The 26,461-nt window shown below is 46.3% G+C and overlaps 1 protein-coding gene across 3 annotated transcripts in view; it reads right to left on the bottom strand.

The window, feature by feature from the left end:
• MCC (MCC regulator of WNT signaling pathway) overlaps positions 1–26,461 on the bottom strand; it is a 445,857-nt gene that overhangs the window by 31,796 nt on the left and 387,600 nt on the right. For all 3 annotated transcript variants that reach the window (XM_074382537.1, XM_003920691.4, XM_074382539.1), the window contains 6 exons: positions 25,142–25,288; positions 24,082–24,171; positions 22,833–22,981; positions 17,629–17,769; positions 14,960–15,063; positions 10,903–11,086 (listed from right to left, as the gene is read on the bottom strand). In XM_074382537.1, coding sequence (XP_074238638.1) covers positions 10,903–11,086; positions 14,960–15,063; positions 17,629–17,769; positions 22,833–22,981; positions 24,082–24,171; positions 25,142–25,288 — 815 coding nt within the window. The remainder of the gene's footprint in view (positions 1–10,902; positions 11,087–14,959; positions 15,064–17,628; positions 17,770–22,832; positions 22,982–24,081; positions 24,172–25,141; positions 25,289–26,461) is intronic.

The raw sequence follows: 26,461 nt of genomic DNA, 5'->3' as shown, positions 1-26,461 counted from the left end.
CAGGCGGGAGCCCTCAGCTGAACCCCAGGCCTGTGGTGGCCGGGGAAGGTTTCTAGGGGACCAAAGTACCATGAAAGGGGGAGCATCACTGGAAGACTGAGGCTATGGCTCTCAAGTGCGCTCTGGCCTTTCCCAGCAGTGGGCAGGCTGCTCCCTGTGCCTCTGAATAAGGCCCACTCTCCTCAGCGGGGACTCTGAGGCCAGCGTGCACCGACAGTTTCTCTGCACTTGGGCTGGGCCTTCCTGGGCTTGACTCACCTCTCATGGAACTGGTCTGAAGATGCCAGAGGAACAAGCAGAGGCCTACTGACCTTGCATCAAAACAGGCCAGGCTGTGTGGTCATGTCTGTTGCTAAAGATTTGGAAAGTGAAGCTCAGAGACGTTAAGTGGTCAGCTGAGTCATATGGCTGGAAAAGGTGCAACTAGATTTGGGCCGCAGCCTCATGCCACAGCCCTATCCTTGTCCCAAGACTCCTGCAGATAGATAGAAGCTATGCCAGGGACCAGGAGTGACTTCCACAGGCTGCCAGATGCCACAAACCCAGGCCTGCCCTCATCTCACACTGCAAAGGGGTAACAGCCAGGACCCCAACTCAGCAGGTGCAGTCCCCTCCCCACAGCCTGGACGTGGGTGAGGGCAGCCCCATTCTTATACATGACACATTGCTGCGAAGACAAGGCTTCCGGGGAGAGAAAAGGTAAACCGAGATAATGGCTGGAGCTTTGCTGCTCACAGGAGGAAGAGGCTACCGTAGGGCTTGGGGTGGTCCTCAGGTCAGAGAACCCCTTCTAGGATGGGAAACTCCTGAGCACCAGAAACCCTTTGGGGATGCATCTCACCCCCTCTGTTCCATCAGGACAGGTGGGAAGTCCCTTGGAGATAAGGCCAGCAAGATCAGCCTGACCATTAAACACCAACTCTTCAGAGGCTGTGCCCGGTAAGCTTCCGTGTCAGCTGGGCTAGGCTATGTGCACAGTTGCTTGGCCAACCACTAGGTTAGGCATTGCTGTGAAGGTGTTTTTTACATGTGATTATCATTAAAATCAAGAGACTACAGGGTGACTATCTCCATAACATGAGTGAACCTCATCTAATTAGAGAGACCTTAAGGGAAAAGACTGAGATTCCCCAAAAGGGAAGAAATTCTGCCTGCAGACAGCCTTCAGAGTCAGGATTGCAACATCAGCTCTTCTCTGGGTCTCCAGCCTGACCTGCAGACTTCAGATTTGCCAGCTCTACAATCAAATGGGCCAATTCCTTTTTTTTTTTTTCCTTAGAACTTAGAACAATTCTAACAGGCCAATTCCTTAAAATAAATCGCTATTTGTGATTTACATTTTGTATCTATATCAATAGATCAATCTTGAACTCTCTCTTTATATCTAGGTATAGATATCTCCATACAGATCTATCTCCCATTGGTTCTGAATCTCTGCACAGCCCTAACAGCAAAGCGCTACCTTTACATGTGACCCGAGCGTCTTATACACTTTGCATATTTCCCGTCTTCTCATCTCTAAAACAAAGGTAATCACAGTACATGCTTCATAAAGTCAGGGTAAAGACTAAATGAGGTAGAATTAGAAGTGTTTATAGTAGCAAAGACATGGACTCAACCTACATCTCCATCAATGGTAACTGGATAAAGAAAATGTGGCACGTCTACACCACGGAATGCTACGCAGCCATAAAAAAAGAATGAATGTCATTTGTAGAAACTTGGATGAAGCTGGAAGCCATTATCCTTAGCAAACTAATGTGGGAACAGAAAACCAAATACCACATGTTCTTACTTATAAAGGGGAGCTAAATGATGAGAACACGTGATCACAAAAAGCGGAACAACAGATAATGGGCCCTACTTGTGGGTACAGAATGGGAGGCGGGAGAGATCGGGAAAAATAACGAACGTGTACTAGGCTTAATACCTGGGTGATAAAATAATCTATACAACAAACCTCCATGACAAGAGTTTACCTGTATAACAAATCTGCACATGTACCCTTCAACTTAAAAGTTAAAAAAAAATTAGAAGTATTTAGAACAGTGCCCAGCACATAGTAAGCACTCAATAAACAGCTTTCATTTATTAGAAAAATATGAAAATGCCTACTATGAGGTTCTGGAAAAATCCCTTCCCTCGGAAAACTCGTATTGTATTACAGGAGACCAGGAAGTGAAATACACAGCACGTGAGATGGTGAAAACTGAAGCAGGGAAGAGGTGTGGAGAGTGCAGAGTGGGCACGGGGTGATTATTTGGGATTGAGCTGCAGGGAAGGCCTGTGTGATCCAGTGACAGGGTGAAGCTAAGGAAAGTGAGAGAGGGGGCTGCGTGGATGTTTATAGGACACAGTAAATGCAAAGGCTCTAGGCAAGGAGTGCGGCCAGCAGAACGAGATGGTGGCTGAAGCAGAGTCAAGCAGGGGAGAGGAAGGAGGAGAAATGGTCAGAGAGGAAGTGTGTGGGAGGGAACGGGTGCCAGGTCACACAGCATTTTATAAGGGCTGTGTCTTTTTCTCTAGGATTAGGATGGAAGCTGTTGGGGGTTTTAACAGGGAGGGACGTGATCTGCCTTACATTACAACAGGATCCCTCCGGCTTCTACAATGAGGAGAGATGCAGGGAGGCCAGGGAAGAGGCAGGGGTGCCTCGGGAGCTACAGCAACAATTCCAGGGAGAGACGGTAGAAGCTTAAAGCAAGGTGGGAGCAGGGAAGGCAGGGAGAAGGATAAAAATGACTACTGATCTTCAGCATTATGTTTCCTCAAGCTGTGTTTTAAAGGGATGAGAGGGGAGCAGCAGCAACACCCTGCAGCTGGAACACTTCACAGGCTATTCCACAGTGAAACGAGGCCGCTCAAGGGAAGTGCAAAGACAGCAAACGGCGTCAACAGCAGAGGGCACTGAGGAGCCGGGCTCTGCATCAGCGGACGCATCCGAAGGACGCTCAGCATCTCAACGAAGGCCTGTCTGCCTGCAACGAGCCCAGCGGCAGGCACGCCTCACACAAAACCCCCAAGTAGATCTCGGGAGCTCACCTTCACAGATCGTCAACACTGATGTGGAGGCACAGACATCTAATGTTCCACAGGCGAACGAGCAACAAAATTAGAGCAAACTCAAGTGCTGGCACTGTTCGCAAAGCGTTCCACAGGCCGAGGGTGGAGATGTCCTCCCAGCCTCGGCGTGTTTGGACAGAGTGGCGCTGGGAGACGGCAGCGCTGCTCTTCCAGTTACTTGGGAGGTTTCAGGAATAAAATCCTTCCTTGTGAAGCTGGGACACAGGGCGTGGGGTTAACTTACCCCTCTAGTCTTTCCTTTCATTAAAAATTATTTTGAAACATTTCAAACCTACAGAAAAACACAGAATAACCAACACCTGTGTGCCCACCACCCACAAGACATTGTGGTATATTTTCTTCAGACTATTTTTTGGGAAATATAAATTTATACTTAAAACACTTTCTGACTTTCATTTAAAGTAAAAATCATGAAATTCCAAGAGCTGTGAAAGCTAGCATTCTCTAATTACCCTGCAGGAACTGAAGTGATAATATTTTGGCAGATTTTCCATTTAGCAGGACTCGTCTACCCCAGCAGTTCTCCAAGAGGGGTCCTGGGCTGGCCAAATCAGCAGCCCCTAGGGACTTGCTAGAAACACACACTCCAGGGCCCACTGTCAAGACCTCCAGAGTCAGGAACTCTGAAGGTAGGGCCCAGAAACCTGGGTTTTAATACATCCTCTAGGTGACTCTGATGCACGCTCAGGTGTGAGAACCACTGGTCTACCCCTCAGGTTAAGTGGGCATTTGCTCGGTATCCTGCAAGGTGACTGGATGTTCCCAGGTTTTCTATATAGAGGCCATGATGCTCCTGGCATCTCCGGTGGGTGTCAGGGTCTATGAACAGGTCTCTGATGTCAGTCAGACCTGGATAAATGTTCCTTCTCTGCCACATCCTCACTTTGTGGTCCAGAGTAAATTAGCCGATGTTTCTGGGCTGCAGGAAACAGGAATGCTAAGGATTCCTGCCTCACCAAGTTGTGGAAAGGATACCACAGGCCCTGAAGCAGGCAGCTGGTGCTGTCACACAGCACCCGTCCTGTGGGAGGAGAAGGGACGGGTCGCCACTTTCCTAATGGCTTTGCCAAAAGCCCCACAATGCCCAACACCAGGCTCAGAGATCCCCTGAGCTGTCGGCCATCTGCAGGTCATCCAGAATCCCTCCATCCCACGGAGAACAGAAGCCACCAGCGGTTGAGTGGACTTGAGAAATCACCTAGCCCTGTCTGGGAGAACATGAAAGTCAGCAGGCAGACTGCCAGGTGTGGCCCCCGCTTAGGGCCGGGAGCCTGGTCCATGCCAGGCAGGGAAGGCTTCTGTGTCACCCTCTTTGCTATGAGTATAGTTTTCAAAGAGGAAGGAAATAAGAAAAAAAAAATAACAAAAGATCCCAGTCCACAGATCTTGCCCTGTTGGAAGCACAGAGCTTTAAAATGCTTTTAGTGGAGGAAAGTTTAATTTCAAGATAAACCCCACAGCCCCTCCGGCTTCCCTCTCTCGCTTCCAGGACAGCAGCGGGGAACAGATCAGGCGAGGTTAATTACAATTCTGCTTTGAGCTCTTAACGTTTCACTGCAGAATATGATTATGACAATGGTAGGGGAGGGGAAGCCACCGGCCTTTTCTCTGGCCTCACAGACAAAGGCGCTGGCGGTCTCCCGAGGCCTGTTGCTGGCTGCCGGGCGAGGGTTAAGTCATCCATTAACTTTCCCAGCTTGGAATGCTGGATGATCTCAGTTGTCAAGGGAGAATCAATCACCTTCTGTGGCTGCATTATTCCTCCTCTCCAGATCGGGAGGCTGTCCATATATTCTCTAAGAGAGACTGTGGGGGAAGGCTAATGACAAAAACGCTAGCCACGCGTGTGTGTCTTACTCTGGCTTCTTGAGGAGCTAGTCCAGGACGTGTGGGTTTTTGCTTTCCATGATCCACTGCTGGCGCTCCGGTCATGCTGGCTTTCCTCTGCATCTGTTCATTGCCAGCAGCTCTTCCAGCACACAGCACAGGCAGCCAGCCTGCATGTAGCCCTGTGGGAGCGCGGGACTGGCTGGTTCGAGACTGTTCAGGCCAACCCACCCTCCACCTACCAGGTCCGCTATGGGAGATGCTGTTCAAACCAGCTGTTGATGTCAAACATTTTCTCTTCTATCCCTCTCCACCATGCCCCATCTCTCCTCAAGACAGCTCCCCAGCCTGCTCATTAGAATACAAATTCATATTTCTTAGCCTTCTCAGCTTGCTTTGGCAGAAGGCTAGAAGGATATTTCGTTTCTTTTGCCTTGAAAATCCGTGATGGCATTTTCCTGAACTTTTCATCAACATTTTACCTGGCCCCAGCTGAGATCTGATTTCCATCAAGGAGCAGCTCGTTTTTAGAAGGAAAGTGTCCTGGGGGTGGGCATCTGTTTTGCTGAGCATGTGAAATTTATTTGAACGGAGGGGGGGGCGGGGGGTGTCAGTCCAGGTGATATTTGGCATTTAAGTCATTCCAGAGTGACCCCCATTCCTTTAAGCAGAAGCTTGAGCCTTGGCTGCTTTCCTGTACCTTTTACTGCTGTGCTGAGGGTATACCCCTATCCCTTCTTTTTTGAGTTTATAGCAAAGGACTAAAAACGCTTAACAAACTCTAAACCTCTTATGTTTGTATGCTCTTGAATGGTTATCAGAATTCTCGAGGAGAAGATATACATTAAATGAGGGTAGATTATATAATAAATAGTCCTACAACTGTCTAGCCAAAAAGTCCTATGATTGTCTAGCAAAATATAGGCATGGGAAAACGTGCTGTCAGACAACGAACGTCCTCAAAAACTGCTTGAGTCCAGAAAGGTCCTAAGAATTTAGCTGATAGTGGAAGTCAAAATAAGAAACAGAAAATTTTAGAAGAAAAACTCCGTATATGCAGCAATTTTTAAAGGTGCTGTCATAAAGGTTACTCATAGCACACCAAGATAGATACCATCCAGGTTTCTATCGGCAGGGAGCTGAGATTGTACCACTGCACTCCAGCCTGGGCTGGAAAAATTAAGCATTATAAATTAAGCATTAGAAAAATTAAGCATTATAAATGACTTTAGATGCCACTAAAAATAAAGAGGTACGAGTTGAAATTATAAGGTGTTTTTTTTCTTACACATTAGCCAAATTGTGAAAAAAGACTTACTACCAGTATTGCCACAGATTTGGAGAAAGAGCCTGGCTGCAGTGTCCGTGGCTGCAGGAAAGTAACTGGATGATGGATGGAGGGCTATTTGACATTTGAAGCATTAATCATCTTTGAGGCAGCCAATTCCATCTCTTAGAACTGGTCTCACAGAAACTGCACAAGAGGAACAGCTATAAGGACAAGGACAGTGGCTGCAGCAATGCTGTAATTGTGGAAACTGGATACAGATGTGTCAGAGGAAAGTGTTCAAATATACAGCAGTGTTGTCAGCCAATGGAAAACTGCAACTACTGGAAACAATGACACATACAGGAAGATGTTTAAGAGTATAACACTAAGGGGAAAATGCATGTTTCAAGAGTCCACATCATTGGATCCTCATGAGCTTACAAATGAGATGTAGTCAGCCAGGCACGGTAGGTGGCTCACGCCTGTAATCCCAGAACTTTGGGAGGTCAAGGAGGACAGATCATGAGGTCAGGAGATTGAGACCATCCTGGTCAACATGGTGAAATCTCGTCTCTACTAAAAATACAAAAATTAGCTGGATGTGGTGGCAGGCGCCTGTAATCCCAGCTACTCGGGAGACTAAGGTAGGAGAATCACTTGAACCTGGGAGGTGGAGGTTGTAGTGAGCCCAGATAGCGCCACCATGCTCTAGCCTGGGCAACAGACTGAGACTCTGTTTCAAAAAAAAAAAAAAAAAAATTGAGATATAGTCACGTTTTTGAAGATGTGTTTTGGCGTACCAAGTACCTGCCTTCCAAACTCTTCTGCTGAGACTTATCCCTTTTCTTCTCCCTCCCCGGGCTCCTCTGAAAACCACCTTGGCCTCCCGCTCCCATGGCCACAGACCATCACAGCCCACCTGGGCAAGATGTCCCTTTCCCAGGATTTTCTGACTTGACACCAGGGAAACCAGCCAGCTTTGTGTACAAATGCAGGTGGTGGGCTGGTTGTCTGTCACCTGGGGAAGGCTGCCCCCCAAAACAGGAAGGATAATGTAGGCTGTGTGCAAGGGCCATCCACACTAGACCCGGAGGCTGGGTCTGCTGCTGTTCTGTCTTAGGCAGCCCTCTGCCCAGGTATGCAGCTCATGCGTGCGAGATCTGACACCCTTCCAGTAAGACCCCTTTCCATTTAAGCTATTTGAGCATGTTTCTATTCTTTGCAACCATGCATCTTAACTAACAAAAAAGGCAGTGAAATCTGTAGGCATATACCCCAAACTGTTCCCAGTGTCCTTTCCAGTGAGAGTCCTAGAACGGAGAATTTTACTATCCTATGCATTTTGCAATGCTGAGATTTTAACTGCTTATTTTTACAACAAGCATACAGTTCTTTTGAAATCAAGAAGATAGATCTCACTTGAAAAAAGCATAAAAAGCATTTCGTATCTATACCTTGTTCTCACAGAACCTAAAAGGTAAGTGACGAGGACATTTGAGCAGGAGGACTTATCGTATGCTGTCATGTCAAGGATGTGTCTGAGCTCGTCTGTAGAGCTCACTCACACCAGTAAGTGTTCGTCCCCAAGGACTTTGGACAGACTCTCCTGACACATGGATGGAAAAGCGTCTCTCTTCAGTAAAGATGACTGTCAGCCAGATCTAGTCTCTCGTTGCCTGAAACTTCTTGATGGTGAGATAGGACAGGCCTGTCCTAACTAGGTGACTGTTTCAAAACACTCACCCTTTCAATGGACATAATTTCACTCTCCTCAACTTTTTTTTCTACCCCAATGAAACTTTATCTTAACCCAGACTAGTTCAGAGAGTGACAGCTGGGCATCTCTTGAGCACTTGCTGCCGTCCAGTCCAATTTGAGGATTACGCCCCAGAGTGAGTGGCCAGACAGGCAGCACCCCGACTGCTGGAGGTACCCACAGGCTCATGGCAAGGCTGCAACCAGCATTCTCACGGCTCTCCCTGATCCCCATCTGGTGCTGAGACAAGGGCCTCAATTTCAGTCTCTGAGAGTGCAGACTTGCTGTGGCCGATCCCGTCTTGGCCACAGTTCCTTTGTGGACCGAGATCGGTGACTGCACTGCACAGGAGATGCACTGTGAGGCTTGGCGCAGATGGTGGGCTTGACCAAGGATTCCTATGTCCACTTCCCAACACCTTAGTCCATGTGCCTCTTTGTCATGATACGTTGATAAAGCCATCTAGGCAATCAACCTAGTCACTCTGTCCCTAAGACTATTAGACTTTCTGATGAGGCCATGGCTGTATTTTTCACAAATGAAGTAGCACCAACCCTGGGCTCCTGCCAAGTCAACCAAGAGCTGGCTATCACTTTTATTTTTTTGCTGGTTAACTACCCCTCTCCCGCTCCGCTCTAAAACCATTCACTCTCCTGTCATTAGGAGCTGCCTACGGGCTGCCAGGAATGCCATTGGAGGCCTGATACTCAGCATTCCTTTCCTGAACCTTTGAGGTGGAGCTCAGATGTTCTGATGAGAACTCTCTAGGCTGGTGGTTACAGTAGAAGGAAAGGGGATTTGCTGGGCCACATAAAGCTTCAACTCAGAAACATCCTTTTCTTTAAGTTCATAAACTCGACATGGGGGAATGTCTGAGCCAGAATGGCAAGATTTACAAACAAAATTACTATAATTATCCTGGTTAAGAAAGGGGTCTGGTGGTTTGGGACTTGATTCTAAACCCACGTTTAACATAAAGCAGTAGAATTGCATCAGGTTCTAAGAACGTGGAGTGACAAATGAGTGCCCTGTGTGTAGCTCTTCTGCGCTCACTCAGAGCTGCTCTGATTTGGGCAGGAGGGTCAAAGTGAGTTTTTAAAGGAGAACTGAGTGAAATTGGAGCTAAAGACCTCTGTACTTGGATGGGAAGACCCATTTGAGACTGAAATCAATTTAAGAGCCATTCTTTGGTGAGGTTATCCTTGGAAATAATGACTCTGTGTTTTGAATTTATCTCAGTCTGCAGAAACATAGGATCCCAAAGTAAATTTCTCTAAGAAAACTGTCTCAAAATCAAGGCTCACCTGTAAGTTCAAGAACTTCTAACAAATATACAAAAAGCTAAACAGATGGTGATAACATTGTCTTCACTCCTGACTCATTCTAAATTTGTCTCTGATTCAGAATAAAACAGTAAAATTCTTTTTGGGGATAGGGAGGTTTGGGCAAATGATCTGTAGCACAAACCTCAGAAGCTACTGAAACAGCACACGTTTCCTGTCAAGCAAATTCTTATGTTCGCTCGTGAAACACCACAGCATCACTGACATGAGAACTACGTTTCTATACTAAATAAACACACAAATTATAGATTATATACATCTGGAAAAGTCATTAGGAAGAGCATCTGCTTTCTGTGTTTACACAGTAGAATCTCGTTTTATGAAAATAAATTATGATCTGTGCTTCACTGAATGAGACAACTGTTGCCAAAGAAGAATTAAGTCCCCTGTGTTTGTGGGCACCTGGCTGAGCGCATTACGGGGCTTGTCCCCTCTCCTGGGACATCTGTGCCAGTACAGGTAAATGGAGGCACTGAGGTAGATGGTGGGTCCCACCAGGGGGAAAGAGAGAGGCGAACATTAACTTGCTTTCCAGCCCCAAGAAAGCATCAGTATTTCTCCTCTGGCTCTCAACAGTCTATCTATCTTTACGCAGTACTGGTCACTTAGTCTGCAGGTAGATGTTGTTTTGCTATGTCATGAGGTCCCATGTGGGAAGAACAATATGCTCAGTGCTGAAATCCCACGTTCCCGCCCAGGTTTCCCTCTTATTCATCAGGCAGGTCGCTGACAAATCCCTGAGCCAAGGTTTTCTCACCTGTGAAAATGGGGTGAGTTACCCTTCCAAGTCTTTCACAATTTGGCAATTATGTAAGAATCTCTAACAAAGTGCCTTCTAGACTGTGGACTGGCAAATAAAGGGAAGGCATTCATGTTTTTAGGGCTTTGGTGGCAGGAAGTGAGAAGGTAAGTCAAAAGGATTTCATTCTGACTCTCCACTCCCATCCAAAATAATCAAATGACTTCAGCAAATTACGCTCAGCAAGTCTTCACTGCTTTCTTCCTCATCTTTTTCAAGCACCCACTTTAGTTTCCGTGCTTCACAGGCAGTGAACTTGACCTCCAGTCATGACTGAGCACCTATAAGCATGTGCTGTGAACGTGGCATCACTCCATGGGACAAAGGAGACAGGAAGAGACACTCTTGCCTGAGAAGAGCTTATAGAGGATGGAGGCGCCAGAGCACGGGAGAGTAGTATCTGGAACTAGCATGGGCTGCACTGGGCCTTGGGACCCGAGGGGCCATTTGCAGCAAACAGGTCTTAACTATCCCAAGTGCTTCCTGGAAATCACGAATTAAAAAGCAATGGAGAACAGAACAATGCAGGGAAAATGGATCTGACAGAAAGGTAGGTTTGCATTCCATCTCTACCACTTTCCACAGCAAACCACTCCTCTCTGGACCGTAGTTTCCACATTGGCAAAATCAGAGGGCCACTTTCTAGCTCTTCTGTTCTGATCCTTCGATTCCTTTTGAGATGGAGCAGGCTGCAAGCCAGAAGCCATGTGTGCCTTTTCCCAAGCCACACAGTCCCCAAGAGCTGGGTCACTGCATACCAAGTCCCATGAACAGATGCCACTTGGACACATGCCCACCTCGGGGCAGGAAGGCTGAGCGTTACCTGGTGTGGCTGTTGGAGGACAGGCTCTCCCAGGGCTGCACGCTGCAGCCAGCCACGGCGAAGGCTCCCCCACAGCTGCCGTCCAGCTTCATGAGCAGGGCCTTGGCAGCGTTCTCGGCTGTCTTCCGGCAGTCATGAGCTCGCTTGAGCATCTGAGTGATGTTTTCATCCCCCGACTGGTCTCCTATGTGGCAGAGAAGCCAATGGATTAATCGACATAGGCCTGGACAAGGCAGGCCTGAGAGTGACTGTGCATAATTCACTCTCAGTTCCTTAGGGCAGAGGTGGCACTGTGGAAGGGAACTCGCAGTGCCCAGCTGAAGAGAAAATCTGTGCTCTGGGCCTGCCACTATCACTTAGAAGCTGCACGTGGGAAGGTATTTCTTTGCTCTTTCTCTGGGCTCCACTGGCCTCATGGACAGATGTAGGGGTTAGCCATTGGGATCCCCATATTTCTGTCTCCAGCTCTAACATACTCCCATTTTTCTAACGATCCAGGCTCCTGACTTCTCCTCCCATTCAGTCACAAGTCATGTGGCCATTCCTCTGTGAATGAGGGAAGGAGAAAGTGGGGCAAAACTGTGCCATTTTTCCGTATGTCTGTAGCTTTGGTTAGAGTCCTGTGTCAGGGCAAGAGAGACAAAACTAATGGTTCAGACAAGAGCTTTAGATTGGCTGTGTATCATATGTACCCAAGCCACCCCGCCCCTGCTCTTGGCTTGGTAATCGTGCTGAACTCAGATGCCTCCGGGAGCCAGGCAACTGGGCTAGTGCAGAACATTAGGGTGTGCTGGGCACCCCCACAGACCAGGCAGTGAAGACTCTGCCCCAAATCTTCACATTTCTGTTGTGTTTAAAAAACTTTGCTGGAACAGACAAAACTATACAGATATTGAAAAGATCACGGGTGGCTGAACTGAGATGGGAGGACTGCTTGAGCCTAGGAGTTCAAATCCAGCCTGGGTAATAGAGCAAGACCCTGTCTCAAAACAACAGCGAGAACAGCAGCAACAACAATGCTTGCCAGGGGTTGCGGGAGGAACGAACCGGTGGAGCCAGAGAACTTTCAGGGCAGTGAACTACTCTGTATGACATTATTAACAGTGGACTCACATTATTATGCATTGGCCCAAACCCATAGAATGTATAGCACCAAGAGTGAACCCTGATGTAAACGATGGGCTCTGGGTGATGATGATGATGTGTCACTGCAGCTTCATCACTCGTAACTACTACACTGCCCTGGTGGGGGATGCTGAAAATAGGGGAGGCTGTGCGTGTTGCTGGGTCAGGCATATGGGAAATCTCTATACCTTCCTCTCAATTTTGCTGTGAACCCAAAACTACTCTAAAAAAACAAAGTCTTAAAAAAGCAAAACAAAACATCAACTGTGCCGGCTAAACAAATCATTGGTTTGCTACCTATACAGCACAGATCCATGCTCTTCCAAATATTTTTAAATGAAATCTCATGCCAAAGCATGCAAAATGCTATCCTAACATACAAAAAAGGTAAACATGGAATTGGATGAGGTGGGCAGAATTGGGGGATCACACTCAGAGGCTCACCCTCCAACTCCACTGCTGAGGCCAAAGAAACTCCTCCAGCTTCCCAGGGCACAGTTTGAAAAGCACTGGCCTACAGCATCTATGCATGAAAGAATGAACAGAAGGCATGCCTGTGACATCAACGAGAAACAAAGAGAAAAGACCCACAATTATGGACACTGTGGGTGCATGTCGCAAACGAGTTCTTGCTTTGCTGTGCAACAGCTCTGCAGCATGGTGGGGCCATATGACGGCCAGCCACTGCTATAGCAGCATGCAAGGGCGAGGCTTGAGGGGAACCTGCTAAAAATCAAGCCTGCCCTCAGCACTGGAGAGTGGGCAGGAAATAGGGTGGGCCCATTCTGCAGGCCAAAAATCTCTGAAACTCCCTCCTGTCATTTCTCTGACAACCTTCATGCCTGTCTTCTCTCTACAAATAAGACATTTTACATACATCTCACTGCTGACTGCTATTTGGAAGTAGGCATGACATTACTGACTGGCTCATCTTATAAATGTACATATGAGCTTCCCAGTATTAGGTGAATACAAAGCATTTAATTACTGATTTTGGATATTTAAAAGCCAGATTTATTTAAGCTCTGTCAGCTCCTAAACCAAATAACTGCACTGAGTAGGTCCAAGCCTTACGAAACGTACCTTGTGAGGCCTGAACAGGTTAAGACATTCCTCTGATACCAACTGGAAATACAATGATTGACTTTTTTCCTTTAATTTATCATTTTTAATACGTATTTTTTTAAAAAAACCTGACAGCAGGCCAAGATCATTTTAGAATCTGTTTCATATGAGGAATAAAGTTTTATGGTTCAGTTAAAAGACCCTGAAAAATGAGGTTTCTAATGGAAATGCTGGCAGAGTTTCTACTTCTAGGCTGGGCTGGTAATACTATTAAAAAAAAAAACCAGAGGGAGGAGCAGAGCGTGGCTCCCCATACAAATGAAGGCGCGCTCTTTTGTGGGATCACTTGGATATGAAGCAGGAAATTAATACCCAGGATACTGCCCTTCCTTCAGATTTGCTTCAGATTCCTCTGCAAGTCAAAACTGAAGGATGAAACACATGTGAGTGTTCAGTGCAAAAGCGAGCCCCCAGGCAAGGGGGAGGAGCAGGGAAGGAGGACAGGAGGGTGCATTCAGAAGGAGCCTGGATGGTGACCTTCTTTGCAGGGTGTGTCCTGGATGGACAAGTCCTAATGGAAGCTCACAGCAGAAAGCCGGTCCGTGACAGAGACCTGGCCACCATACGTGGGAATGCCTGGCCTGTCCGTCTTTGACTCCGGAGTGACCTGGTCACCTTGGCTTTCTGTTTACTTGCTGCCGCCTCTCTGAAGGCTAAGGGGATGGCCAGGGCTTAGCTCCACATGGAGAGAGATGGCCACCTCTCTCCTTGGGTCTCCCTTTCCTCTGAGCACTATTTTTATTGCAGTCCTCCTCACATCACTGCAGGCTCAGAGCCATAATCACTGGCCATGTTTTAGCAAATGCTGCTGCTGCCTAGAATGACATGCTTGTGTCTGTTCCAATCAGATATTCCTTCCAGCTTACTCAAAATTGAGGGATAGAAGTGAGTGGACAGTACAGATCTCAAGGTACAGGTCAGGCCAACAGGGCACTGGACCCTAGGGCTGGGGCAAGGACAGGCACAGGAAGGCGAGGTGGGCCAGCAGGGTCAGCATTCTGTGACGCTGACATGAGCATGGGGTGAAACTACTACTTCTTTATTCATAAAACACCTGGAGACCTGGCAGGGGAAACCATGTTTCAAAACTACTCAAAAGCTGGGTGTGGTGGCTCATGCCTGTGATCCTAGCACTTTGACAGGCTGAGGCAGGTGGATCACCCGAGGTCAGGAGTTTGAGACCAGCCTGACCAACATGGTGAAACTCCGTCTCTACTAAAAATACAGAATTAGCTGGGCCTGTAATCCCGGTTACTTGGGAGGCTGAGGCAGGAGAATGCTTGAATCTGGGAGGTGCAGGTTGCAGTGAGGCAAGATCGTACCATTGCACTCCAGCCTGGGCAACAAGAGCAAAACTCCATCTCAGAAAAAAGCTAAACAAAACAAATACTACTCAGAGAGAGATAAACTTGGAGAAGCTCAACCAACACAGCGAGGTGAGGTGAAGGCCACGTGGCAGCAGTGTGCACCTTGACAACTGGCATCACAGTAGGGGCTACAGCCACGCTGGCCCCTTTCATCGCTGATGCAGCCCCAGCTCCATCTGGCCCCACTGTCAGCCCAGGAGAATGCCGCTCCTAAGAAGGCTTGTTTGTTTTAACTTGTCGGTAATTCTGTTTCCACTCCAGTTCTTGCTGCATTCAACATAAACAATTTACCCATTCAGTCATGAGGAAAAATGAAAAACGCACTTGACAACCCAATTTTGTGTTGTCAGGAGATGATTCAATGCCAGCCGCTGAGACAGGGGCAGGAGAAAAGGAGGCAGGGTGACAAGAGGAGGAAGGGGGACTCCGGAGACACTCACCAGGGGAGGACCCCACGCCCGCTGCTCGGAACTGCCCCAGGATGAGGCTCTGCTCACTCTCGGCCAGCGCCAGGAGGAGTTCGTAGGCTTCGATGCACTGCTCGCTGAAACAAAGCACACGTGGCTTCAGCCCTGGCAGGGAACAGCGGGCACCTTCAATGCAGCACTGCTGGTTCCTGCCTGGGAGGCAGCTCAGGTGCTGTCTCAGCCTCACTCTCCACACAGGCAAGGAAACCACCCATGCATATTCCCAGGACAGGGCCAGGGGCTTGCTCTTTTATTGGCCTTTTTATTTTGAAACCTTTAACTAGGCTCTGGAAAAATACAAGACAAACAGTGAAGGTGGGAGAGGCCACGTGTCGTCCCTCAGTGAGCAGCTGAACGAACCATGTGATTCCCTGTGATAGGCCGCTCCAGGCAGCTCTGCTGAGCCCACACCCCGGTGTGCACACCCTTGTGCTGTCCCCCATCCACACTGTACCAGGGTTGGTCTGTGTGACAGAAGCGATAGCAGGTCACTTTCAAAATTAGCTTAGTAAAAAACCCAAACTTCCATCTTGGTCACTCTCTCACTTCACTCTCTCTCAGACCATCCTCTCTGGTGCAGGCCAGTTGATGCGTTGTGAAGACTCACGAGCAGCCCTATGGAGAGGCCCGTGTCGGGAGTAATGACTAAGCCTCCAGCCTCTAGCCACGTGAGTAAGCCTTCTTACAGCAGATCCTCTAAGCCCCTCGCTGACGTCTCAGATGACACAGCCCTGGCTGACAGCTTGACCAGAACCTCACAAGAGACTGCGAGCCAGAACCACCAACTAAGCCACTCCCAGGTCCTTGAAACTGTGATGCAGTAAGTGATTAGCCATACAACAATAGGTAACTAATATAACATCCCACAAAGAGATGATTTTGACTTAGACCTGTACTATTCAGTATAGTATCTGCTAGCCACAAATAGCTACTTAAATGGAAAACATTTTGAACTAAATAAAATGAAAAATTCCATTCCTTCATTGCAGTAGCCATACTTCCTATGTTCAATAGTCACACATGGCTAGTGGTTACCATATTGGGCAGTGCATATAGAGAACAGTTCCATCATCACAGAAAAGTTCCATTAGATTTTCATAAAACTCTAAGTGCTTAAAGTGCCTCATGAAACATTCTTAGGCCTTCACAAAATCTCTAGCAGTTTGAGTTTGGATTTCAAGGAGGAGGAAACACAATCAAGTCTTCTTTGGGCCCATCATTCATTGGGCAAACAAGGTAAAACTGAATCAAAGAACAGTCTCTTTCCTGTAGCCTGAGACCCACATGGACCATGTCCACACAAGAGGAGGTGAAACATTTACACAGCATCCTCAGGGTTCCAGATAAGATGCCTGCAGTAGAAACATCTCCTCTTTTCGCAAGTAATTGTCTAGCTTCTTCAAGCTGAACAGGGGATATGGTGCTTTCTTTAGTCAACACACCATTTGTTTTGACTGCCTTTATTTTCATTGTCCTTTACTAAGCGTTAAGACAAAGGGCTGAAATGCTAGCCCTAGGTGCTGCCAGCTGCTCATTTCAAGGGCAGTTCATATTCCAGGGCTGTGAGGACATTTCCTTATCCATGAGGTGTACTAATATGGAGAAAGACCTTTCTGCTCAAAGGCAAATTGTGGGTGGACAGCAGCCAGTTTCAAGGGTTATCACAGATGGATTATCTGCTTGCTTTGGTGTGTGTAAACCAGAAGGATTGCTCTCTAGCGTTGGTCTCATTTATTTTGCTTTGATTATTTCCTGAACAAACAAGAATGTTTCTTAAAACAATACTGAACTTTCCAGAGGATGCTAATGTATGATACAGTCAACTACTCTGAGGCCTTGGCAAATATGCTTAAGTGGTAACACTAATAAAAGAACCCCATGATGATAATAAGAAGGCATAGTTTTGCAGCTTTAAACAAGCGGTGACTTTAAAACAGATAAATTTCAAAGTGACAAGGCAGAAAAAAAAAATGGTCCATTCAAATGACCACTTGTTCACCAATGACTAAATTGTAGTTATTTAAATTGGCTTGTTTTCACGACAAAAAATCAGCAACGCACCTGAAGAGCCAGGAAAATATTCCTATCCTTTGACCTACCGTTCCTGCCTCAGGGATTTTATCCAGAGGAAAACATTCAAAACAATGAAGATCTTATCTGCATTAAATTATTCATCAGAGAATTATTTTTAATACTAAAAGTCTAAATGTCTTTTAGAAAAGAGAGTAATTAAAATAACAATATAAAAACTTGATGCAAGGGTTACAGCCATTCAGAATAGAGACTATTAAAAGCAACATTTTAAAACTATGACAAAATGAAGAAACAGAATGCACTAGATTTGTAACAATGTAAACAATGAATATGAATAAAAATCTCAAGAACAAATGAATATCTAACACAAAAATTGATATTTTGAGTGACAGTACTTAAATAAATTATATTTGAGGTGAATATGTGAGGAGGAACATATCTGTTTACTAACATCCTATTCATTCCTCTTAAATGATATTTTCCGGTCCAAACCCCTAGGTATGCCTTCTAAAAGCCTATTTCTGCTTTATGCTGAAGGTTACTCTGGATGCATTTCTACACTGAAGTGGCTCCAAACATCCAGTGTGTGTGTTGTGCTCTTTTCCTACCTGTACTGCAAGGCCAGCCTCAGCGCTGTGGCGTTGGATTCGTATTTTCCCACCAGCATGCTCATCCTCTCGGCATTGCTTTTACATTCCTCCAGGGTTATGGTCAGGAGGTCATTTTGGGATTTGAGGTGCTCAATGCGGCTGCAAACAACAAAAGTCACTTTCACCCTAGGGTTGTAATTCATTTGCCAATATTCAGTTGTCTCGTTTGTATTCAGGCCAGAAAAGCATGTTAGGATGTGGGCTTGTCAGATGAGTAACTGACACAGTATTTTGTCAAAGCAGCAACTCTACATAAAAGTATCACTGAACTCTGTGTGAATAAGAAATAAAAAATAAGCTCCCGGGTTATTTCCCACCCAGCCATTGGCAGGCTCACTGCAGGTCTATCATGAGCAGGGTACAGCGCTAGGCTCTGGGGATACTTCAAGGAAAGGCGACGGCTGTGCAACCTCCAGGCCCCCATCATGGGGAACATCTGGTGGGCTTAGATACGTCACCCTCCACATGCAGGAATGAAAAGCTGCATCACAGCAGTCATGGCTCTTTGTTAAGCTTTTGCTTTAGTGATTCTCCCAGTAGCCCTTTGAATTCAGTGTTGTTATTCCCATTTCTCAGATGAGGAAATAGAGGTCCAGCAACATTAAGTATCTTGCCCTGAGATTTGAATCAGGTAGTTTGACCCCGGATCCTGTCCTCCTAATCACAAACTACAGAGAGAACCAAAGGATGAATCAGTGAGCGAACAGGAACCTGCCCTGGTGGGACACGGACCAGGAGCTGCGGAACGTACCCAAAGCTCCTTTCAGGTTACAGAGCCTAGCAACTCTAACTAGTGGTAGGATAAGCGGTGGGAACTTGGAAGTTTTATAGGATTCACAACTGTAGATTCAGGGCAAATGGGTTTGTGGCAAAGTCAGCGAACACATGAAAAATACAATCCTTTAGCTTATCCATTTTCTGTCTTAGGGCACAGATGCTCTCGATGCCACAATTCATTTTCCATGGGACACATCTATTTGTAGTACTCTGACCATTAAGTCTTAAAGAGAAACAGTTTCACACACACAAAATGCAAACGATTTGAAAAGTTAAGGGGTCTGGAAGCCATTAGCTTCAAGGAAAAATCTTAGACTCACACCTCAGAGCAGAGTATGAAGACATTTGCCAACATGGGAGACACCTGGTGAGTGTATAACTAAGAACACTGCCAGGCTCTGGCCATTCCAAGGTCATTTCAAGGTAAGGTGTTATGAGAATGCTTTTCTGCCTCTGTTCATGTTAAGACTTCTTGAACAGAGTCCCTGTTCTCTCATTTACTTTTCAACTTGCTCCAGTCTACATTTAGTCCCTGCTAATTTGATGAAGCCTTTATCCAACTCTTAGACCTCCATGTGGCCAAACCCATCTTAGGGTCCTTCTCAGGCAACACCCTACTGACCTATTACTCTTTCCTTCTTTTTTTTTTTTTTTTTTTTTTTTTGAGACAGAGTCTCACTCTGCTGCCAGGCTGGAGTGCAGTGGCACAATCTCGGCTCGCTGCAACCTCTGACTACCTGGTTCAAGCAATTCTCCCACCTCAGCCTCCCAAGCAGCTGGGATTACAGGCACGCACCACCATACCCAGCTAATTTTTGTATTTTTAGCAGAGACTGAGTTTCATTATGTTGGCCAGGCTTCTCTCCATCTCCTGACCTTGTGATCTGCCTGCCTTGGCCTCTCAAAGTGCTGGGATTACAGGAGTGAGCCACTGAGCCCGGCCTACTCTTACCTTCTTAAAGAGCTCCAGGTCTTAAGCCATGGTGGGTCTCTGCTGGTTTTCTTCCTGTCCAAGAAGCTATTTCCTTTCAGTCTTCTTTGCTAGATGCTCATTCTCTATAAAACTGGTAAGGCTTGGCATTCCCTTGGGGCTGTCCTAGGGTCCCCTCTGCTATCAACACTCCCACACTAGGGGTGATTTCTACCCAGTCCCACGACTTTCTCTAGCCTAGAGCTTTCTTCTGAGGGCCAGGTTCACATATCCAGCTGCCTTCCTGACAGTTCCCTTTGCTGTCACATTACCACCTCCAATTTAACATTCCAAAGTGGGATCCTTGATTTTCCCTGAATCTTTTCCTCCCTTATCTTCTCCATCTCAGTAAATGCCACCACCATCTACCCGACACTACATGCTAGACCAAGCCTGTCCAACCTGTGGGCTGCATGTGACACTACACAAATTTGTAAACTTTCTTAAAACATGACTTTTTTTTGCAGTCTGTTTTAGTTAATCAGCTATTAGTGTTAGTGTATTTTATGCTTGGCCTGAGACATTTCTCTTCTTCCAAGATTGGACACCCCTGCACTAGACCCTTGAGAATCTTTTTTGAGACCATCCCTTCTCTCATCCAGCTGGAACCCAGCTATAGTCTCCAGTGCTTTCAGCTCCGCACATGCCGTGCAGAGCATGAAGCATGAAGCCCCTGGACCCATCCCGCTACATGCCCTGGCCCACTGCAAAGATAGTGCTGCTTCCACTTTTTTTTTTTTTTTTTTTTTTTGAGATGGAGTTTCGCTGTTGTTGCCCAGGCTTGAGTGCAATGGCATGATGTTGGCTCACTGCAACCTCCGTCTCCCAGGTTCGAGCAACTCTCCTGCCTCAGACTCCCAAGTACCTGGGATTATAGGCAAGTACCACCATGCCTCCCTGGCTAATTTTTTGTACTTTTAGTAGAGACCGGGTTTCTCCATGTTGGTCAGGCTGGTCTCAAACTCCTGACCTCAGGTGATCCGCCCACCCCAGCCTCCCAAAGTGCTGGGAATAGAGGCGTGAGCCACTGCGCCTGGCTTGCTGCTTCCACTCTTACCCCTCCCTTCCCATTCTCCACAGCCGGGTGAGCTTCCACTGTGTCAATCAGATCTTGTTCTCCCACATTTGAAACCCTTTAATGACTTCCAATTACACTTAGAATAAAGAGTGAAATGTGTCCATGGCATCAAAATCCACACCGAAGCCAGCCCCTGCTCTCTGCCCACTTGTCTCGTGTAGCTTCGTCCCCTTACTCCATTTCAGTTCCACTGGCCTTTGGACAGTTCCTCTTTCTCCCCTCATGGCTGTTAAGTGGCCATAAGAACATCAGTTTGCCTTATGGCTACTTTTTAAAAAATTAATCTTAACGTAAGCCTCCCCTCTTCAGACACCTTCCCTGATTACCCATCAAAAAATAAACCCTCCCCGAGCTTCTGCTGGTGTCCTATTTATTTCATTCTTGTGTCTTTCTTGTCATCTTACTTGTTTTCTCTTCGGTTTATTTTCCCTAACAGAATACAAGCTCCAAGAGAGAAGGCACCTGATCTGTTTTGCTTTGCTTTGCATGCCACACAGCCTAGCATACAGTAGACGCTTAACACAGATTTGTCAAAGAAGGAAAACATTTTGGTGAGTAGGGATGACACCTCCCCTGCCAGTCATGAAATTAAAGGCTAACGTACTTTGAGAGTAATAGGCCTCCACCTCTGAGGTAGGTAGTTAAAATAGCAGACATCAGGATATACTGGTAGATTATTTCTAAGTACTTCCAGGTTCCTGCAGCAGCTAGGATCACAGAGATGACAACAGAGGTGAGGTCAAAGGGTAGGGGTTGGAATTCCATCTCAGCTACTTAATAGCTCTGGATTTAAGGTAAGTCACTCAACTTGCAACTTCAAAGCCTTTGTTTTCTCATTTGCAAAAGGGACTACTTTACCCTCAGAAGTTGAGGATTAAGTGGCTGTCTGTGAGAGCCCTTTGTAAGGTGTTGAACACCATAATAACATGAGCTACAAGCAAAATATTTCCCCCTTCTTTGGTATCTCTTGGGTGCATGTAACTAAGTAGGAAGCAACTCCCCTATTCAAGTTCAGCCACAAAGCCAACTTGTTAAATCTCGGAATCTGTAGAGAGGAGTTCCTCACTAAACTGAGGTCCCCCTGAAGGCATCTGACTTCATTAAATTGCAAAGGGCGTATCTGATTCAATTTTTAAGCACTCCCAGGCCAGTGATACAAAAAAGACCGCTCTTTACTGCCATGAAGTAATCATCAGGATTATCACTGTTAAGTATTTTGGATTTAATAAGGAAACCATTTAATTTCAAGATTTAAAATGACCTAGATTGCCAATTACCTTAGTTCTCAAGAACTATATTAAACAGCCTCAAATCAGGGAGGACTAACATGATAATTCAATTTATTCAGGTTTGCCACACACAAGGGGAATGGAATTAAGGAATGGTGGATGGGGAATGGTATACATATTTCTTCCTGGTTAGCTCATAAGCCTGTCAAATTCTTACAGTGCTCTCCCACTAAAGATTGGAAGGTCAAGGCAGCCGTACCACACTTGGATGTGACTTAACAGGCCATTCTGCACTGCAGAGCCAATTCTGAGGCCCGATGGTTTCCATGGTTTGGCCCTGGTCCTTCTCCTTTGCTTTGTTAGCAACTCCCTCATCACTGGGATGACTCATAAGACAGTCTTTGCCAGCAGGCAAAAGGGCAAACTGAAATTACCTCTTTTGCAAGACTTGAAAAGAATTCACAAACAGGGTATGTATACGGTAAAATTACTCTAGGTAAAGACAGTTAGGATAGGATGTAGGGAGCCAAGACTGAGCACATCTGCAAAGAACATAAAATCAGGCAACCCTCAGGAAGAGGAAGGACAGAGTCCAGTAGGCCTGGTCTGGAATGGCTCTACCAGACTGCCTTTGCTGGTTCCAGTAGTTCCAGGTGCCCCTGGGATGCTGACTCAACATTCCAGAACTTCCTTGTGTGGTTCTCCGGAGCACAGGCCTGCATGCTTGGCAGCCACCTGTGACCTACTTGCCATTCTGTATGAACTGCTCCCAGGACTTTGTAATTTGCAAGGTCCAGGGTGAAACAAAACAGCGGGCTCCCTTGTTCAACAGTATTAAGAATTTAAAATGGGACAGCAGAGCAGTGAAGCAAGTACAGCACCTTTCTAAGCATGCGGACCATGTGAATGCCCAGGCCACAGCTGCGATGGCAGCGCAGACTACCGTGAGCACTTCTCTGACGACAAGGTGGTGGGAACTTCCAACCCCAGCAGCCTGAGAGTGTTGCTCTATGTCATAATACATAAACCACCTTGAATAGATCTTTGGAAAGAGAGGAGTAGCGGCTCCTCCCTGCCCCAGAATCACATCCATAGCATCTCTCCTTACCTGTTCAGCCGTTCTGTTTCCACCTCAAACTCTCGAATCTTGCTTTCAGAGATGGCAGATCCATGTGAGTAGAGTGTTTGGAAAATCTCCTGGATGTTGGAGCAGTCCTGAAGTGAGTGGGCCAGGTGTTCCGCTACACTGCTGGATACCTGTAAGAGTAAGCATTAATTCCCCTTTGGAATGTGTCATTTCAGAGATGCTGGTCCCCAGGCACGTTTTGTATGCAAAATAATTTAAAGCTGATATTCCTTGAGAACTGGGGACAGGAAGGATGGTTACCCTGATGGTTCTCAGTTTGTATGACAGCATCCTAGTATGAAAAGCTAACTATTAAATACTATAAAAGCAGTAGGAAAAAAATAAAAATCACAACAGGATCAAAACATGGCTTCATCCCCAAGCATGTGGTGCTGGGCAGCCAGGATGGGGACATCATGCCTTCCTGGAGTTCCTAAAATTCTGAATGTTGAACAGAGTCAGGACTTCTTTCCCCCATCCTGAATTCTCTGCCACTCCAGGCCACTGTCCTGGTTTCTGTAGCCCTGGAGAGGGGCTGACTCCTTCATTTTTCACAATTTGGCTTTGGCATGGAATCTGAATGCATGCAATTTTTGCTCAGTGTAAAATTCTGAATTAGGGCCTTCACATGCTACCCAGGCTCTCTCTGCCTCTGAGGATCAAATAGCTGACTCTCCGAGACTCATCTCCAATCCTAAAAAAACTCGTAAGGAACTGAAACTACTTCCTTTTCACCATCCATCAGCTCTTACAGTCCCAGGGGGTTCCAAGACTCCACAAATAAAAACTCTGGGACTGAACTGAAGGTGCTGGTCTTTCCTACCACTGGGCTGGGCTTCAAAGACAGTATTCCTCCTCAGCAGAGAGCACACCCCCTTTCAAGAGATGGATGTACAAAAGGCAAAGTTCTCCTGGGTAGCAGGGTGATATAAGACAGATACTTCAAGACTTTCATCTATATCACCAAGAACTGGACCTAAATAAGTTCTTTCTGAATGGTTTCAAGGAAAGGAAAAAAACTCTCCCTTAAAGCTGAAGAAGTAATTCACCATATGGATGGAAATCACCATACATTTTAATTTGATCCTTTGGAGGGAAATCAGGTATGATTTACTATTGTAACTAACCAGTTTATTGGAGATGGACTTTGGAAGTTCTTCTGTTATCTATAATCCATCATCTGCATAGCCCTACCAAGTACTTTCTTGCCTTGCTTCTCGTGAACACTCACCCCTATGCTACTGATTTCTGAGCCCAGGACTGGCCGATCAGATGACGAAGATTCAGACCTTGTCTTTGATAGCTTCACCCTCTCAGCAATCTTAAAAGAGAAAACAAAACATTATCAAAAACTATACACCACTCCCCGAGATAAACTGCTGGGACTATGTTTATACAGGGCTACTGTTTAGCCATGTCAGCTAAATGATTAATGAACTTCTTAAGAAAAGCTCACTTGTCCAATTTTTCAACCACCAGCTTAAGCCAGGACCTTTCAACTTCAGCACTGCTGATATTTTGGCTTGTATAATTCTTTTTGTGGGGGTCTGTCCCGTGCATTGTAGGATATTTAGCAGCATCTTGGCCTCTAGCCACAAGATGCCAGTAGCACTCCAATTGTGACTATCAAAAATGCCTCTAGATGTTGCCAAATGTCCCCTGGAGGACAAAATCACTTCTGGTTAGAAAACACTGGTTTAACCTAACTTATTAAATTTGATAGTTAGGAATCAACCTTACTGTGGGGGCTATGAGGGCCACCAGGCACCATTTTAATAGTCTCTCTGAGGCAGACTCAACAATATGTGCTGGGGGGCTGTGGCAGCAAATGGGTGGGGCTACTTCTCCTGGCTGCTACAGCCTGTCCATCATAATCTGTTTTTCTTTTTTCTGGCAGAGCTGTCAGTCTTGTGAGTGGGGAGATCATTGGATCATTACTCAAGGTCCCTCACTAGGCTGAACCTTAGTCTTTGAGAGCAACTCTGTCCACTGTGAAGTATTGGAGCACTTGACAAAATGTCTCACTCTCCATAATGACTTGTCAGCTGTGACATTCTCCAGCTGGCTGATTAATGAGAGCTGGCGTCTAGGTTGCAGCTGAGAGAGACTTAAAACTATTAGTGGGTTATCTCTCCTTGCAGCTCCTGCATAGAAGGCCTGTACAAGGTCCCAAGGGAAGTCTCTTGGGCTGTCTCAGCTAAGGGCATGCCTGTACAGTGGCTAGGATGAGCCTGGTGCTTCCAGATAACAGGAGGTGTTCCCGCTCATCGGGTCCATCCCCAGGAACTCACTTTGGCGATGGGAATGTCATTGCTGCTGCTGCTCGTGCTGAGTTCTCCAGTGCTGGGGTTAATCGGGCGGTTGGTGGAAGTGAGGCGGCCAGGGCTGGAGGGACCTGTGGCCTGCACGCTCTGTAGTCGAGTTTGAAGCTCTCTGACCTGAAATCATAAAGATTTTAGACAGAGTTGGTGGTTTCCCTGGCTAAAGAGCAAAACATCTGGATGGGTAGATGGTGGGGGTTTCATTTACATTAAGGGATCAGCCACTGAAAAGCTAGGTTTGGTGAGTCCACATAAAAGTCACTATTCTTTTTTTTTTTTGGACTAACAATGTTTTTTAAATGAATCAGTTTCTTAAATCACATATAATACAAAAAGTAGAGTTACAAACCAAAATAACAATATTACCACTTTTTATAATTGCTCAAGAGTCACCATATTCTTAACTGAATCTGCCACAGACCATCTTCTATGCTTCACAAGCATGAGGTGAACATATTATGGAAGGCACTGGAAGCTTCCAGGATGGATGGCCACCTTTTTTTTTTTTTTTTTTTTTTTTTTTTTTTTTTTTTTTGAGACAGGGTCTTGCTCTGTTGCCCAGGCTGGAATGCAGTGGTGCAACCATGGCTCACTGCAGCCTTGATCTCCTGGGCTCAAGGGATCCTCAGCTTCCTGAGCAGCCGGGCCTAGGTGCACACACCACACCTGGCTAACTTTTACATTTTTTTTGTAAAGACAGAGTTTCACCGTATTGCCAGGGCTGGTCTTAAACTCCTGTGCTTAAGTGGTTCTCCCACCTCAGCCCCTCAAAGTGCTGGGATTACAAGCATGAGCCACTGAGCCTAGCCACTGGATAACCACCTTTAGGGAATGTTTATTCATTCAGCCCCAAGTACCTGGACAGCGCTGGGGACTGCAGACAGAGGACCCAGGATGAAGTCACTACTCTCATGGAACTCAGAGCCCAGAGGAGAGAGGAATGATTTCAACACAAGGGCACCTCAGAGTTATAAATTTATACTTCAAGTGTTACGGATAGCAGAAAAAGGGAAGCGTGTAACTGCAACTGAAGTCATCCAGAGAAAGCTGAAAGGGCAGTGGTACTTGAGCAATCTTAAAGGAGAGCAAGTGAGGAGCTGGCTTCAGTGGTGATATGCTTAGGGGTAAGGGGGAGGGGAGCACAGGTGCTGGGATGACATGCTATGTTTGAAGAGCTACAAGTTAGTCAGTATATGTGGTTTAGAAGAAGTGCCTGCATTGGGGAAAAGATTAGGCTAAGAGAAGAGACAGCGATGGAGCCAGCACCTTTTCCCCAAGGAATTGGATTTA

This window comes from Saimiri boliviensis, chromosome 1, assembly GCF_048565385.1.
Source record: "Saimiri boliviensis isolate mSaiBol1 chromosome 1, mSaiBol1.pri, whole genome shotgun sequence".
Classification (NCBI taxonomy): domain Eukaryota; kingdom Metazoa; phylum Chordata; class Mammalia; order Primates; family Cebidae; genus Saimiri; species Saimiri boliviensis.
The sequence above is the reverse complement of the archived record's forward strand: the minus strand, read 5'-3'. Positions and strand labels throughout refer to the sequence as shown.